Source organism: Geotrypetes seraphini, chromosome 14 (assembly GCF_902459505.1).
Source record: "Geotrypetes seraphini chromosome 14, aGeoSer1.1, whole genome shotgun sequence".
Classification (NCBI taxonomy): domain Eukaryota; kingdom Metazoa; phylum Chordata; class Amphibia; order Gymnophiona; family Dermophiidae; genus Geotrypetes; species Geotrypetes seraphini.
Genome location: NC_047097.1, coordinates 12,807,155 through 12,824,038, shown reverse-complemented (window position 1 = coordinate 12,824,038; position 16,884 = coordinate 12,807,155). Strand labels below are relative to the sequence as shown.

Sequence of the window (16,884 nt, the reverse complement as noted above, 5' to 3'; positions counted from 1 at the left end):
GAGGAAGCCGAGCAGCGGTTGGTTTGCTGGCATGTTGGTGCTTATTGGCCGAATAATGCCGCCCTCCCTCGTACTCCTTGTACAGGCAGTCGGAAAGTCGAAAGCGGAAGCAAAGAGGGAGGAAGAACAGTTAGAGTCGAGACTCGTTCACGGCGATAACCGTGATACAATCCTCTCCGGAAACGTTATAAGGAGCCTTGTTTAAGTGGCACAAACAGTTGCCTTGGCAACGCAGTTGCCTTCTCATCCTAAGCCCTCAGCCTGGTCTCGCGAGACTAGCGTCAGCGTTTTAGTACAGTGTTTCGGTGTTTTTGCGGCACGATCTTTGTATTTCAGCTGTTTGGGACCGCGAGTGGCGGAAAAGTTGGGTGGCCTAGCCCCGCCCACCACCTGTGTTTGGGGAAATGGAGCCCGACTCGAGCGGAGAGCCCAGAGACCCAGAACGGGGCCTAGGGGTCAACAGCACAACGGTAAGAAATGGGACAAGTCTGGGGAGGGGGAGCGGAAAGTCACTTACGTGAGGCAGAGGAGCAGATCCAGTGAGATCCATTCAGAGCAGGCCTGGCTTGCGAAACCCTGGCCAACTCTGAGGCACAAGTATTTTCTTGTATTCTTATAGTTCAGTGTCGCTGGGCGGTACAGAGCTTCTCATTTGCTCCAGTTGACATTTAGGATCTTATGTAAGGGATTTTTTTGTTTTCTCCACCCAGAGGATTCCGGCTGGTTTTACGTTCTCCCGCAGGATTAGTCTAATCTCATTTTTACCACAGTGCTTGCGGGGAATTGTAGTCTCTTATGTAATTAAGAAATCAAAGTTGTGAATCCTTTTTTTTTTTTAAACTGAGATAAAACCCACATTGGCTCAGTCTTTTTGGCGGAATTTGGAGACATTTGGCAACCCAACCCTTACACTGCCATGGGCAAATATTAACTTAATTAAGTGAATTAGGGAAAAGATCTTTAAGATAAAGCCTTATTGTCAGAGTGATGATGCAGTCCTACACTGTATTTGGCCCTGGCATGAGGTGTGTTTTTGATTTTTTTTTTTTGCTTTTCCTGCAAATTTGAATTGTCTCTTTATGTGCTATTTTGTGATTCTGACACAAAAATACTAAAGTGGTTTTTGTTTTAAATTTAAAGTCATATATATCCAGAACAAAACATTATGGCCCCGATGCACAAAAGCTTTCTGTGGCAGTAAGAGTCATTAAAGCACTCTTACTGGCATGGAAAGCTGTCCTCCCGATGCAGAAAAGGTTTCTCAGTGGCTTCTTCGATCATCATAGCAGCCACTGAGAATCCTATGCAAATGCATTATAAGGAGCTCGTTAGTATTCTAATGAGCCTTCCTTGTGATGCACGAACGAGAATGCACCCTCCATTATTGAATAAACAGGCATAAATTGTCCACACAACATATGTGCAACAGCTGAGCCCATTAAAAAACCAAAAACTCCTTTGCAGCTGAACTGGAGCCAGCAGGGGTAAACCAGCAGCCGCTCTCTCCTCTGCTGATGGGCAGACTGGATGGGGCATTTGGCCTTTATCTACCATCATGTTTCTATGCAACTGATCACAGCTCTGGAGCTGCCATCAGCTGGGCAGAGGGGAGAGTGGCAGCTGCAGGCAGGAGGAGCTATACCTAGTGATTGCTCTTCTGAGTAGGCACCAGGCATAATTCCTCCCCTTTTACTCGTGCTACTCCAACAGAATAGCATGCATATAACTTGCATGTTGTTTTGCTGAGCATCACCAGTAAAATAAAAATAGCTCCCACCATGGTATTATTTTTTTTTTTTTACCATGGTGTCAGAGCTTTGCGCATCCGACCCTATGTTTAAATCATTTTTCCAAGGGAGACAAATTGAAATCTGTTTTAATGCTGTCTTGCTGAACTGTAAATAAATTTGGATATATCAGTAAGAAAAATCCAGTATTAAAGCCTGTGACCTTACTGAATGCTCAGTTAATAAAACTGTGTGTTAAACATAAGAGCAGCTAGACCAATTGTTCATCTAGCCCAGTATTCTGTTGCCAACAGTGGCCAATTCAGGTCATAGTACCTGCCAGAAATCCAAATACAAGGGGGCCCCCCGTATCCACAGTTTACCTCCCAAGCACCGAGCACTCTCGCCCACCCTCACTCTACCCCACCACATCCACCCCAATATTCATCCAGAATACTTCAGTGGCAGTGAGCAGCATCATCTCCTGCTTGTTATTGAGCCCCCTCCTTCTGAGGTCACATCTAGGTCAGGCCCCTCCCTTGGGAGGGGACTTAGGCACTCTAGCTAATCAGGGCCTTAGGCCCCTTTCAGTGCATCCCAGAATGCACCGGAAAGGGGAAGGCCTGCCATTTGAAAGTGCGAGTCTGCTGACAGGAGGGAGTGAGCGTTGCTTGTTTACTCTATCCAAAAATACTATGACTAGGGGGCATGCGATTAAGTTAAGTCGTCGTCTTTAGGTGCCATCAACTCGTGCCCAAGTCCTAACGACTTGATGAAATGTTTTGTGCTAGTCTGGTAAGGTCCCCCAGCGTCATCCCCATGCTTGTTTTCAATATGTCCAACCATCTGGTTACATTTGATACATTGTCTTCTTTGCTTGGTTCCTTTGATCTTCCCAAACATGTTGTCAAGCCAGTTGTAACTTCATCATTTAGGCTTCTAGTGACATAGCTGGTTTGATCTCTTTCAGAATCGATTTGTTAGTTCTTCTGGTAGTCCACGGCACGCATAAAATCCTTCTCCAACACCTAAGCTCAAATGAGTCCAACAGAAAATAATAATTTTTAAAAAACAAACAACCCCGGCAGAAAAGAGGGCTGATGCTCCCCTCTCCACCGCTACTGGCTGTTCTAATACGGCACTGAAAATGTTGGGTCTTATCAACGGTGTTGACCTGTGCAGGATGTGAAGGGATGTTGGGGCATATATGCAGAGATGCACTTTAGGGCCTAACAGGATGATACAGCAGCTCAAAAAGAGGGCAGCCCCTGGCTCTTCACAGACACAAGGAGTAAGGAGAGTTTGAAATTAGAGAAACGTGACGACAATGATCAATGCAGGGCTAGTGTAAAGGCATTACGCAAGCTTTCAGCCTTGCCCCCCCCCCCCCCCCAAAGTCATTTTTAGGCTACGCCTGTGGGTTACCAGCTGAAGGCTTCCTCTTCCTTCAAGGTCTGGAACTGTTCAATGCTGCAGCTCCCTCCCCTCAGGGCTCTGATTTGGTCAGGTGGGGGAGGGAAGCGCTTTACCAGCTATTGATTAAAAATGGGTACGGGGGCTGCTGCTGCTGGGGGGCCCTGCTGCTAGGATTTTAAAAAGGTACGGGGGGAAGGCCCAGCCAGCCACTAGGCCTGCCTGCCTGCCCTGTCCTGGCCTACCACTAGACCACCAGAGGGGGGACAGGGTACAGAGCCTGGCAGGGTAGGAGGACAGGGTGCAGAGCTTGGCAAGGAGTGCGGGGTTGGGTGCAGAGCCTGACAGGGAGAATTTGGTTCAGAATGTTTTTTTCTTGTTTTCTTCCTCTAAATCTAGGTGCGTCTTATGGAGGAAAAAAATATGGTAATACTAGCAGACTTTAATGTGGATAGAATTACATTACATTGGCACAGATTTATATTCTGCCAGATCCTATTCAGTTCCACATGGTGAACTGGAGCATTTCATCCAGGAATTACAATATATACCTTTGCCTCATATTATATGCATCAATTTGCATCTTTAAAAATCCACCCAGTTTTGAGCTGTTTACAAAATACCAAATCTTGTGAAGAGGTAAGGGAGGAATTCCAGGCTGATGCTGCCTGATAGATTATTATCTTCATTGATTTAACTGCACTAACTGATCTCACTGAGGGAAAGCTTAAGTAAGACCAATTTCTGTAATAGTTGCTTATGTAAAATTGCAAAAGGTGTATGGGGGGGGGAAGGGGTGAAGTACATATTATATTTTAAAATGAACTCTTGCAACCACAGGTTAACCAGTGCAGCTTGTAAAAATAAGGGGTAAATGTCATCACCTTTTCTCAGTATAAAACCCTAATTGCCGAATAGTGAAAGAGAAGAGATTGTTTAATTGGTAATGTATTTCCCAATTTATTTTGTGTTGCTATAGATTACAGTTACCAGCCTATGTATCAAAGTTTCAGTCTTAAAACCAACTTCAAGTGTAATGTCCAGTTTTCTAAATTAGTTGGTGACTTTTCAGGCTTGGGCAGAGCAGAATATAATATTTAAAAAGGAGATGGTCCTAGAATGATTGTAGTTCTTATCTGAAGGGGAAAGGGAAGGGAGACTTGTATACCACCTTTTGTGGCTATGACATTCAAAGCAGTGGGCATTGGCTGATTAAGTGACTTGCCCAGGATCACAAGGAGCAGCACTTGAATTTGATTTCACAACCTTTGCTGGGTGCAGAGGCAGCAGCTCTACCATTGAGCCACGCCTTCCCCTCAAGCACAGGATCTTTTTGGTTATATAAGACATTCTTGGTTTAAATGTAACTATTTGTGCTACACTAAAGTAAATTTAAAAGAAACAAAACAAAAAAAACCCAATAAACCAAACCCAAATTAGTAATGGCACCTTGCAGATATTGACTTACCAGATGTATTAATTGAATTTGACCCTTTGACAGGATTGAGAGAGGAGTTGTGCATATATCTCAATTCTTTGTATAAATGGAAATATCCTTTAGTCATTGGTTGCTCTTTTAGATCTTTCTGATGTTATAATTGGGTCAGGCTGGATTATCAGGCTGTACCTCTTTAAAATTTTGGAATCGTTCCCCCCTAATCCAACATGTCTCTGTGTCTTTTCCCTTTCAGTCTCTCCTCCCCCCAGTGTCTCTGGAGCTTAAGAAAATGCCATAGCTCAAAGGCCTTGCTCATGGCACATGCTCTTCTCCCCTCCCCCAGCAATATTTTTTCTTCAACACCAGCTTTACTCACCAGCCCCATCTGATTTAACTTCCTGTTTTTGGAAGAGCAGGAGGGGGTCACAGGAAAAGACCCAGTTCAGGTCCGAGGCAGCCTGTGAGTAAGACTGGTGCTGAAGGAAAAAATTCTTGCTTCTGAGAAGGCATGGGGTGTGGGCAGGGAAAGGAGAGATGCTGGATCATGGGCGAGAGGGAGGGTGAAGGTGTGCAGCATTTCTAAGTCTGGATTTTTAGACTTGTACATATAAAATACAAATTGCATAAAACCAAAATCCAATAAGAAAACTATCCTGCCTATGTTTCCTTGTAGAAGACAAGGAAAAGACATGCAATGTCTTAGATCAGAGAAATTCACTTTTTTTGTCCTTTAGACTACAATTGTTTCAGAATAACCCTAATGAATGTGCATGAGATTTGCATGCATACTACCCATTATATATAGTATTGTCTCATGAATATTCACTGGGAGATATCCTGAAAACTTGGCCTGTTTCTAGTCTCTGGGAACCAGAAATTAATACCAGTGTGTTAAATACCAGTACATTTGGAATTTTTCTGTGAGCATTGGCATTCTTGACTTGTGTTCTACTTACATCTTCATGTACCTGGATATTTAGCCATATTTGATTTTTGCCTTCATTTACTGTGGGAGGATACAAGTAGTGATTTTATATACAAATTAGATTTGGCCTTCAGAAGAGGCTTTGTGATCACTAGGCTTAAAGAAGATTTTGGCATCCCTGGTCCACTTTAGTCAAAGCATAGTGGAGGAGGTTGGCTCTGCTCTAGTTCTTTCAAAATAGATGTTTCACCATGATACTTGTATTCTAAAATGTTATGTAATTGTGAATGTAGTATGATGATCAATCTAATGGGATGGTGCATTGTCTCTTTAATTTCTGTGAACAGTCTGTAGGTAAGACTGAGAAGGCAGAAAAGGATAATCTTGTGGTAAAGAAAGGACCATACATTATGACTAAAGCTCCCTCTATACACAGTAAGCTGCGTAAGTGACCATTCAAAAAGATAACTAATTAAAAATGGTAATTGCATCTGTGTGTCTCTTATTCTTTTCCCCCTGTACTGTCATCTCCTCTCCCTCTCTCCCAGTAGTCATACCTCTTAGTAGGATGGTAGCTTGAACAGGTCCAACAAGAAATCCTGAGGTAATACAGGACTTGCCCTTTGTCTTGTGCAATGTCTTTCCTTCCCTTGTCTTTTTTTTTCTTTTGACTTTGTATGGACACATTGTTGTGATTTAAGTCTGACAAATGAGCATGTCCGGGGAGGGGGGGAGCCTCATAAGTGTGCCACCTTTTTAAGGAAAAGAGCAGAGAATTGTAGTAATTTGAGAGAGAGGGAAGAATGAAGGCAGGAGCCAGGGAAAACTGCATTTCTCCTTGTATTATGAACACTGCAGGATTAAGTGGCCTTATCTAATCCTGTAATTTTATCTTGGGTTTCTCTGGCAGTAATTAGCGGCTAGACTTTTCTGGGATTAAATGGTATGAGAATATAATGGTGCATCTTTAAGACAAGAGATGGATTGCATACTAGGAGGTACTCCTTGAGATTTGGAAAGTGTTAAAAAATATTTGCTTTGAAATCCCCTCATACAAAATCCACAAAGCCAAACTCATAGGTTTGGAGGCCTTGGGCAGCAAGGGTGAATAGACCTTGGAATACTGGAGACAGCCTTTTGCACGGTGAGTTTAGTCTTCATCCATTTGTAATAAAGGTTTTTTTTGGGGGGGTTGTTGCTTTTAGAGAGGCACCGAGAAATGGCAAAAGCAGCACTGCGGAAGAAAGGCCTGCTGGGAGGAGCCATCTTGCACCAACCGAAGCCATCTACTAAAAGGTTTGAAAGAATGGTTGTTCATCAGCCAATATAGTTTGCAGATTTCTGCACCTTCCACCCAAGCAAATTCTTAAGAGTAACTACTTGGTCAGACTATTTAGCAGTAGATAAGGTCATCTGTTGTCTGCCAATTGAACAGGAAAAAGCATGCACATCATTATCCCAGGCCTCCTGTACTTTTCTGTGTTCATTTAGTAGGGAAACAAAAGTTGAAACCTCAACTAGATCTGGGTCTAGCTAATAACCTTAGGTTCTAGCTTTTTAATGAACTGGAAAGAGTCACTAAGATCTGACTGCTCCGCTCTTCCTTTTTACCACCAAATGCCAGACAGTTCAACCTTGAGGTAATCCGTTATTTGGAGCTGTTATGAATAGGAGAATTGCTTGTTTATGCTTATGAGTTTTCCAGTGGACGTTCAGGGTGCTGCTGCCTCTAATTTCTCTGCTATATTCTTTCCTAGGTCAGTAAAGTTTAATAAGGGTTATGCTGCTCTGAGGCAAACGTCACATGAAGCTCTGGTCTCTCTGGAGTCAGATAGGTGAGAGAAGCTGTTCCAAAGTCTCACTTTTTTCATTTGGTAAATGAGTCTTTCACCTATAAGAATGGATGGACCAATTTATATCCATAAATTTCAGAACGCTATGTACAGGATGAATGATACTGGGTTTTGTGGCTCTACTCTGCTGACTGTACTTGCAGCAGAGGATGCAGTGGGGCTGAGGAAATCGGTTAAATTACTGTGACAGTGGCAGAAGATGAGGTGGAATAGAAAACAAAATGCAGTCTCTTTTGCTTTGATTCCTTTTTAGATGTGATAGGGACAGAGTATAACAAAATGAGCCCTCAGCACTGCATGTAGAACTTCTGGTTCTAGATAAAATTTAGAGGCACAGAAAACAATATTTTTTGTAGCAGTTTTTCTGCTAATTATAATTCTCCCTGCAAGCAACAACCTAGCAGCGTGAGGATTATCATAATTTGAAATGTTTAATCTCAATTTTTTTAACATCCGGTTGGGTGGAAGAAGAGTTGATAGAAAAGTTGGGGGATGTGAGCAAGCAAGGTATGGCCTTGTTGCTGTGGTTTTGCACATTTTCAAGAAGTAATGAATAATGATAGAATATGGCTAGAGAGAAACTAGTGTGAGAAAGCAACAGGGCACATTGAAGTTGATCTGGACTGCTGAGCAACAACAATAATTAATTATTTCTATAGTACTACCAGATGCACACAGCACTGTATATTAAATATGCAAGAGACAGTCACTGCCTTATAGAGCTTACAATCTACTTATAACAAGACACACAGGACAAAAGGGTGAATTGTTAATTGCTGATCAGGTAGGGAACTGAAAGGGGAATGATGAAGTGGATATGGTGGGGGACAGTAGAGAGACTGACCAACAGAAATGGGTGCTGTACAAGTTGGTTGGGATGAGACTTAAATACAGCTTCAAAAAAGTGGGCTTTCAGTCTGGATTTGAGCCCAATGTACCTAGTCAGGCAGGATGTTCCAGGCATATGGCACAGCAAGTAAAAGGGACAGAGTTGGCTGTAGAGAAGAGTGCCACTAAGCGAGACTTGCCCGATGAAAGGAGCTATTGGTGAGGACTGTAGGGAGAGATAAGAGAGGAGAAATACAGGGGAGTTTGAACTGTTATGCAGAAATGGGAGCTAGCAAAGAAACTTGAGGAGAGGGGTAAAGTGAGCATAACGATATTGACAAAATATGAGATGTGCAGCAGAATTCTGAACAGATTGAAGTGGGGAGAGATGACTTAGTGGAAGACCTGCAAAAAGCAAGTTGCAATAGACCAGGTGAGAGGTGACGAAACCATGGATGAGGATCTTGGCAGCGTGTTGAGAGAGGAAAGGCTGGATTTTAGCAATGACGTAGAGAAAGAAACAGGATTTGGCTGTTGGATATGCAGAGTGAAGGAAAGAGATAAGTCAAAGATGACCCTGAGGTTATGAGACAGGGAGGATGAGAGTATTATCCACCGAAATAGAGAACGGAGGAAGGGGAAAGGAGGAGTTCGGGAGGAAAGAGGAGGAGTTCAGTCTTGGCCATGTTTAATTTTAGATGGCAGCTAGACATCCTAGATAGCAATGTCAGACAGGTAGGCCAAGACGCTGGCCTGGATTCCTATAGAAATTTCAGGTGTAGGGAGGAAGATTTGTGAGTTGTCGGCATAGAGGTAATACTGGAAGCTGTGGGAGGAGATTAGAGCACCAAGGGAAGAAGTGTAGATGGAGAAAAGAAGAGGTCCCAGGACAAAGCCGGGGTACAGTGACTGATGGTAGAATGACTGCAGGGAAGGATCCTCCAGAGCACAAGCTAAAAGTGTGACAGGAATGGTATGAAGAAAACCATGAGATAACAGAGCTCTGAAATCCCAGTAAGGACAGCATATCGATGAGTAGGCGGTGTCAAAACACTGCAGGTAGATCAAGGAGGATGAGGACAGAGTTGAGACCCTTGGATTTGGCCAGGAGCAGGTAATTGGAGACTCTAGAAAGGACAGTTTCCTTAAAACGAAGAGTGCGAATGCTGGATTGACGCAAAGACGAAAGAAAGTCAATTCAACAGAGTGAACAGCATGTTCAAGTAGCTTGGAGAAGAAGGGGAGGAGAGAGATGGGTTGATAATTGGAATGGCAGGTTAGGGTCCAGTGAAGGTTTTTTTGAGGAGCAGCGTAACTGCGGCATGTTTTGAAGACGTCCGGCATAGTTGCAGTGGAGAGCGAACGGTTGAAGATATGGAAAATAGAGGGGTTGACAATAGGGGGGATGGTGATCATTAGTTGCATGGGGATGGGATCAGAGGAACAGGTAAGTTTAGAGGAGGAGAAGATGTGTGGTTTCCTCCTCAGAGAAGGAAGAAAAGGCAACACGGGCCAACGGAGAGTCAGCAGTGTGGATGGGAGGATTGAGAGGCAGAGGCAATTCGGTCGAGATCTCAAGGTTAATCTTGTGAACCTTGTTGTGGAAATACTCAGCCATAGTCTGGTGAGAAAGTGAAGGAGAGCTGGAAGGAAGGGTACCATATTTGCCGGTGTATAAGACGACTTTTCAGTACCTTAAAATCCTCCCCAAAGTCGGGGGTTGTCTTATATACGCCGGGTACTGTTTAGAGAGCTGCACGGGGACGCCCCCTAGGGTCGCGGGGATCCCATGGGGACGCCTCCGAGGGTCGCGGGGCTCCTGCGGGGCTGGATGCTCAGTCTTCTGGATGTACGCGGCTCTTCTTCTCCCTACCTTCTCTGCTTGCAGCACAGAGCCGAACGGAAGTCTTCCCGACATCAGCGCTGACGTCGGAGGGGAGGGAGGGCTTAAACAAAGCTTAAACAAAGCCCTCCCTCCCTCCGACGTCAGCGCTGACGTCGGGAAGACTTCCGTTCCGCTCTGTGCTGCAGGCAGGGCAGATAAGGTGAAGGAGAGTAGCCTCGCGGTTCGAGTGGCTACCAAGGGAGAGGGGCGGCCGCCCTGCCCCGGTTGCAGCACAGCCGGCCAGGTCCCCTTACTTTTCTGGCACTTCCCGACCGACCGATAACAGCCCGGGTCCGACAATCCTCCCTGCCCTGTAGCCGCGAATCTAAATTACCTTCTTACAGCAGCTGTAAGAAGGTAATTTAGATTCGCGGTTAAGGGCAGGGAGGTTTGTCGGACCCGGGCTGTTATCGGTCGGTCGGGGAAGTGCCACAAAAGTAAGGGGACCTGGCCGGCTGTGCTGCACCCGGGGCGGTAGAGAAGGTGTGCGGAAGAAGGGGTAGTCTTATACGGCGAGTATATAACAAAACTCTATATTTTAACTAAAAGTTGGGGGGTCATCTTATACGCCCAGTCGTCTTATACGCCGGCAAATACGGTACTTCTGATCCTCACCATCTCTTTTCCATCCTCAACTCTCCGCTCAATCAAGCGGGCGCAGTAGTTTTGTTTTACAAGTGAAAGGGTTGATTGGAAAGAGGTCAGCAGAAATTTGAAGTATACAAAGTCAGCATGAGTGCAGGGTTTCAGCTAGTGATGTTCTGCAGATCGGGCATAAGAACGTAAGTAGTGAATCTTAGAGGTCAGCCAGGGCTGGGGTTTGGTGCCCTTTATAGAATGTGACTTGGGAGGAGCGAGGGTATGAAGAGCAGATATACACAGTGTATTGTTTGAGAGGAGAGACGGTAGCAGAGAGAGTGCACGGATTAATAGCTTGAAGATTTCTGAGTGTATTGGCGAGGATGGGTTATGTCGGTTAGGGGGGGGAGTGTTGAGTTATGAAGGTTGTCAGATGATGGTCAGTGAGGGGAAGAATTGAGGTGGAGAAGTTGGTAATTGAGCACTATTGGCTTTTTGCTGCTGACTCCAGTTTTTATTCAGTTGTTATCCATCAGGTTATTTTGTTCTGATGCGCATTAGGACCCCTGAGGAAGGAGCGTTCCTTCGAAACATGGACCGTGTTGGGTCTGGTCTTATCAGTCCTTTTGGATACAAACTGTTTTATGTTTTTTATGATTTTTTAATAAAGTCTTGGTGTCCTGTACATCATCACTGCTGTTTCTGGTTTTAGTTCTTTGTCTCGAGTTATGAAGATTGTCAGATGATGGTTAGAGAGGGAAAGAATTGAGGTGGAGAAGTTGGTAATTGAGCAGTTAGAAAAGAGGACAAGATCCAAGGAAGTGGCCATTCTGAACTGTAGGGATAGTGGAGCACAGCTGAAGATTGAATGAGGATATTAGGGTAAGAAACTTTGAGATGCCAGAGTCTTCTGGCCCCATATTTGCCTCAAAGAACCTTATGCTCCTCACAACAGCAGTTAGTAGTCATTCCCTCATTTAGACAACTTTTTCTGTATTTCCATAGGAATTTTTCATTCTGTGTTATGGCTCCTACTCTCTGGAATTCTTTGCCTTTTTACCTTCGTTCAGATAAATAATTTGTAACCTTTAAAGCACAATTAAAGGCATACTATTTCAATTTGGCCTTTAGCTCTTAACTTACTTCCTCCTGATGGCTACTTTTTCTTCTGTGTGGGCAGATTTAAATTCTTTGTTCCTTCCCTTACCACATTGTTCATCCCTTTCCCCAGTACGGCGGAGGAGTACGGAGTATGGAGGAGGGTAGGGGAAGTGCGATGAGGGTGATGCAGGCGAGGTACAGTAAGATAGGATGGAGAAAGATGAATAAGGAGGAGAAACTGTTGAACTCTTGGAGCTGTGAAGAAGGTGGGTGTTAGAAAAGATGGTGAGGTAATGAATTCAAATAGTGAACAATGTGTACTTGAGGAGTGCAGTGGTTTGGGGTGGAGGGAGCAGGTAGGTGATAGAAAGGATGGTGAGGTAGTGAATTCCAAAAATTGTCAATGTGGACTTGAGGAATGTAGTGGTTTGGGATGGAGGGGGAGATTAAGGGATGTAGTGGTTTGGGATGGAGGGGTTAATAAAAAGAGAAGAAGGTGCAATGGAGCCATAGACTATAAGCGGGGAATGATACCTGGGTGAGGTTGATCAAGGTGGGTTGGGAATTACCCTGGGGAGTGATGGGAAGGGTCTGTAGGTTGATTGCAATGTCTGCTATATAAGGAAGGTGGATGTGGTTGAGAGGTAACTTTGACTTAGCAGTCATAAGGGTAAAGAAAAAGGGGACAGGTCTCATAAACTGCCTTTTGTGGTTAACTAATCAAAATAGTGGGTAGTGGAGGATTAAGTGACTTGTCCAGGGTCACAAGATCAGTACTGGGATTTGATCTTATAAACTCTGGGTGTAGAGGCAGCAGCTCTACCATTAGGCCAGCTATTTTCTTAGAGTAGGACTGATCTTCTCCAAGGGTGGGTTTGCAGGCTCAGTAGCAGAAGAGCAGCAAACTTTTACTTCCCTTTAGCCATCTACTAGGTTGATATTTGCCCACAAAATTAGTCCTCCTGTGATACTTAGTGCACATTAGTGCCAAATCCTATGCATATTGTATGATTATACATACTGTATGAATCTCTTGTATGATTATGCAGTTTATATATACTGTACTCATGAATACTATTTTTTTGTTATAGTGACGGAGAGGTGGAGTCAAGATACTCCTCGGGCTATTCCTCTGCAGAGGTATGTCTGATTTGTCATTTGAGCCTCACCTTACAATCTTATGTTACTTGAAGTAGCATTAATGCAGGGTATTTGCTAGACATAGTCTCATAAAGTGCTGGTTCAGATACTTGGAGCCCATGGGAGCTTTCACTCCCCATTGTGCTATAATTCTAGTCCTGTGAAATCACTTGTCTGAAGATGTCATTAACTACAGCTACTTATAGTACTTCCTGTAGTTACTAGCATATTTTTGTGGGAGGATGCGACCACCTGCAACGCCTTTGCTACTTTGTCATTGCATTTCAGTCGGAGCATCGCCACTCATTGGTACTTCTCTGTTCATTCTTAGCAGGTGAACCAGGATCTCAATCGTCAGTTACTGCAGGATGGTTACCGCCTGGATGAGATCCCAGATGATGAGGACCTGGATCTCATTCCTCCCAAACCCATCAGCTCTGTGTCCTGTCCCTGTTGCTCTGGGGACTCCTCTTGCACTGTCCAGTAGATATTGTCCAGCTGGGCTTCATTTTGTAGGTCAGCACAGAATCCCCTGTGGGGGTCTAGTTATGTGTTATCCCTCTTTTCCTTCTGACTGTCTGAGTAACATCATAGCTACTGACAGTCTTTCTGGGTTAAGTGGATGGAGGTGGAAATAATGGTGCAGTGAACACCAAGCTGAGGATTATGTGTTAATCACATGATGCATTTTGCAGTTTGGACCCTCTAAGGCTGGAAGAATAACATCCATTCCTATGGAATGCTGCTGTGGCGGATAGATGACTGTGAAAGCATACTCGTACAAACACCTCTATCTAGTTTAAGGGCTGAACTAGCTCTGCTGCTTAAGAGCCCCAGGCTGATGTGGCATGTACCAGTATGGTAGGCTGTTGTTGCAAGACTGCTATACTCATCTGTCAGATGATTGCTATAGCAGCCTTTTATAATTTCATAGGGCAATGAAAAGCTTGATATATTTTCCTTTGCCTTTCTTAATATGCATGGTTAATTGTAGCCCAAACTACAGAAGTGATAAAAGCAATAACCATTTGCAACTTTTTGTAGCTTGGGTGTTAGAACACTGCTTTTCTAAGGGTGATATGCTGAAGGGCTTATTAATTTTAAAACATTTTTTTGACATGACAAGTTTCTCCTTCCTTTTGAACTTTAAACTGTCAGAACCAGATCTGTGATCTGGTGCCATGAGCTATCATTTGCAGCTACTCTGAGATTCCTATCCCCCTCCCCCCACCAGTTCACCATCTCCATCTTACCTAGTCTGACCAGGAGCCATATACGAGCACTCCTTCTGGAACCCTACAATCTTAGGTACTGAATCTCAGCATTAGCCCCCCTCCTTTTACTAAGGTACGCTAACCGATTAGCACACGCTAATTGCTAACACGTCCATAGACTAAGATGAACGTGTTAGTGTTTAGCGCGCGCTAAATCGATTAGCGCACCTTAGTAAAAAAGGGGGTATTTACTTTTGAGGCTATGAATGTCATTTCCTATCAGAGCCTAGGAGTGGAAGACCCAGCTTGAAAATTGAACTGGGGACTTTCTCCATGGCGATGCACAATATTGCCACTGGGCTGCCTCAGTTGAGCTTATTCCCTTTCGAGTGTCTGAATTGTTTTCTGTCTAGTGATTCTCAGATTTTTTAAAACTGTGCCTTGAACTCTTTATCTGCAGGAGGTTTTTTTTTTGTTTGTTTTTTTAAACTCTGATGTATGAGTTGAAATTGGGAACACTTAAAGCTCCCTAATCTACCATTGAATGCTGCAGCTAAGAATGATTTGGGCATGCGATGGACCTTCATGTCTCATCAACATTTGAATCTTCCATTCGATTTTTGGAGGTTTATTTTGTTAGCTTCTGTTACTGATTTGAAAACACATGACTAATTTAGGAATGGAAGTCTCCTGCAGACTGCTACTCATGGCAGGGGCCCCCTCTTCCTGTTTTTTCTTTGGTGAATTTTAGTATTTATATAGGTAAGGCTGGAACCTTGAGTAATTTTCTCCAATTTGTTTTTAAAGCCTCCTGCAATTAAGGGTTAAAGTCACACTTCTTGAGAGGTCAGCAGCACCCCATGTCATAAATAAGTCACACTTCTTGAGAGGTCAGCAGCACCCCATGTCATAAATATGCTGATCCAGCTGAAACTTTGTACACAAAGAGAGGAAAGAGCCTTGGCAGTTCTGCTGCAGGTGATACAGCATCTATATGTTTACATGTACATATATTGCAGAGGAAACATTTTTTTCTTTTGGAATCGGTTAAATTGTCTTTTTTAACTTAGCCACTTCTAAATGTTCAGTGTTTTGTCTCTTGTGCCCTTCCCATGCTAGGTTTGGATATGACTCTAACAAAGCTCAGCAGAAACAGAATGTGAGGTAGGCAGTTTCTGGGGAAGGGGGGAGGGGCTGATGCAGAAAGCTACCATGGGCTATAGTGCTCAATTTTAACAAAGTTTGCTCCTAGAGTAAACGCAGCATATTAAAATGTATGATGATAAAGCCTATTAGTTGCCCAATAGCAATATGGGGCTGTTCACTGATGTCTACTGTGGGGGCATAATGCCAGGTATGAGGCTACATAGAGCTCTTATGGTCTGCATCAGTCATATCTTCCTCCCCTCTGCCTGAGCCACTTAAATTTAAAAAGGTCCATCTGGCACACTACCCCCGACTTAAAAAAAAATTATCCTGGTTGTCTATTGGCATTTCCCCCTCCCCCATCCCAGACATGAGTGGCACCACTGGCTTGCTCTCAACTTAAAAAAAAAAATGCCCTGGTGTTTTATTCTCTTATATAGCAGACTAGCCCCACCCAGTGCTGACTAGGATGCACTGCACAGGGTAGGGTATTGCCATTTTGAAAATGATGGTGCAGATCCAGGTGTGAATGGGGAAGCACTCTTGCCTCATTTAAGGCATGGTATTGGGGATCCCCATTTTGGGCAGAGGCTGGGGAGAAGTTCCAATAGACATTAGAAAAAACATAATTTACCCTAATATGAGAGGGGGAGAGAGGAAGGAGGAGTAGGGTTAAGTTAGCGAGGAGGGAGATCAGGACTAATGCAGACTGCTGGTAACTTGTTTTAAAAAGTCACCCTTCTGTCAGTGCCTGAACCAGTTGCCACTCAAGCACTGACAGGACAGGTGACATTGTGCACTGCCATGATTTTTAAGCAACAGTAATTTGCATGCCCGTTACTTGCATTATACAGCAGTATTTTTTGGATCACTAATTTGTGACAGAGCTGAGCTCACTCTAGTGCACAGTTTTCTGCATCAGCTCCTGGGAGAGCCAGTTTTATGCTACCACTGTAAGCTGCTGCAGTGCTTTCCTTCAACGATTTTCAAATTTGGATTTAGCTCATGCCTTTTCAAGAGCCACTTCAAGGTGAGTTAGTCATAGTGTCTGTGTTGTTGATCCTGAATGGCTGACAATCTAAGAGCTAGATATGCCAAAAGTGCACTATTGGATTAAAGTACATTCATAGTAGTAGGTACCATTACATAAAATGGGACTACTGTAAATCTAACCCTGAGTTTGTACCTGAGGGCTACATAACTTGCCCAAGATTATAAGGAGCATCTGTAGGATTAAACTTTGCTTTCTCTGTTAACTCATTGCTGCTCTTGTGTGCAGCCCATAGGGTGCTGAAATTTGGATTGTTGAGCACATATCCTTCCCCCTCATGGTGGATTTCTTGTGCTTTGAAATTTCCTCTGCACCAGAAAGCTGATTTGTATGTAAACCAGTAGAATTTAATTAAAGATAGGATATTTATACCTGTAGCTTTTGTGCAATTCATATTATTGAAATCTAGTTTCTTAAGCTTGTGTACCAGAACTTGTTTTGGGAGTAGGTCTAGTACTGTGATTCCCAAGCTAGGTTTCTCAAGAAATTAGAGAATCTTGTTTGTATGTTTACATAGAGGGTTCTGTGATGTATAAAAATATTTTAGGAGTTGTACTGTAGTATAAAGTTTGGAAATCACTGAT

At 43.7% G+C, this 16,884-nt stretch overlaps 1 protein-coding gene across 2 annotated transcripts; it reads left to right on the top strand.

Moving 5' to 3' along the window:
* FAM219B (family with sequence similarity 219 member B) lies at window positions 1-16,677 on the top strand. 2 transcript variants are annotated; one of them, XM_033920280.1, is made up of 6 exons: window positions 1-470; window positions 5,851-5,938; window positions 6,709-6,799; window positions 7,261-7,338; window positions 12,841-12,889; window positions 13,221-16,677. In XM_033920280.1, exons 1-6 carry the CDS (start codon window positions 405-407, stop codon window positions 13,374-13,376), a joined length of 528 nt encoding a protein of 175 aa, XP_033776171.1. In that variant the 5' UTR covers window positions 1-404; the 3' UTR covers window positions 13,377-16,677. The 2 variants fall into 2 exon arrangements, with proteins under 2 accessions (XP_033776171.1, XP_033776170.1); XM_033920279.1 differs by having other exon boundaries at window positions 9-470; window positions 5,851-5,947.
* Window positions 16,678-16,884: the final 207 nt, after the last annotated feature.

Excerpts from the sequence above, each read along its gene's own strand:
- FAM219B (XM_033920279.1), top strand. The coding sequence starts at position 405 with ATGGAGCCCGACTCGAGCGGAGAGCCCAGAGACCCAGAACGGGGCCTA. Across the intron at positions 6,800-7,260 it reads CCGAAGCCATCTACTAAAAG|GTCAGTAAAGTTTAATAAGG; the intron begins GTTTGAAAGAAT and ends ATTCTTTCCTAG. Across the intron at positions 7,339-12,840 it reads GTCTCTCTGGAGTCAGATAG|TGACGGAGAGGTGGAGTCAA; the intron begins GTGAGAGAAGCT and ends TTTTTGTTATAG.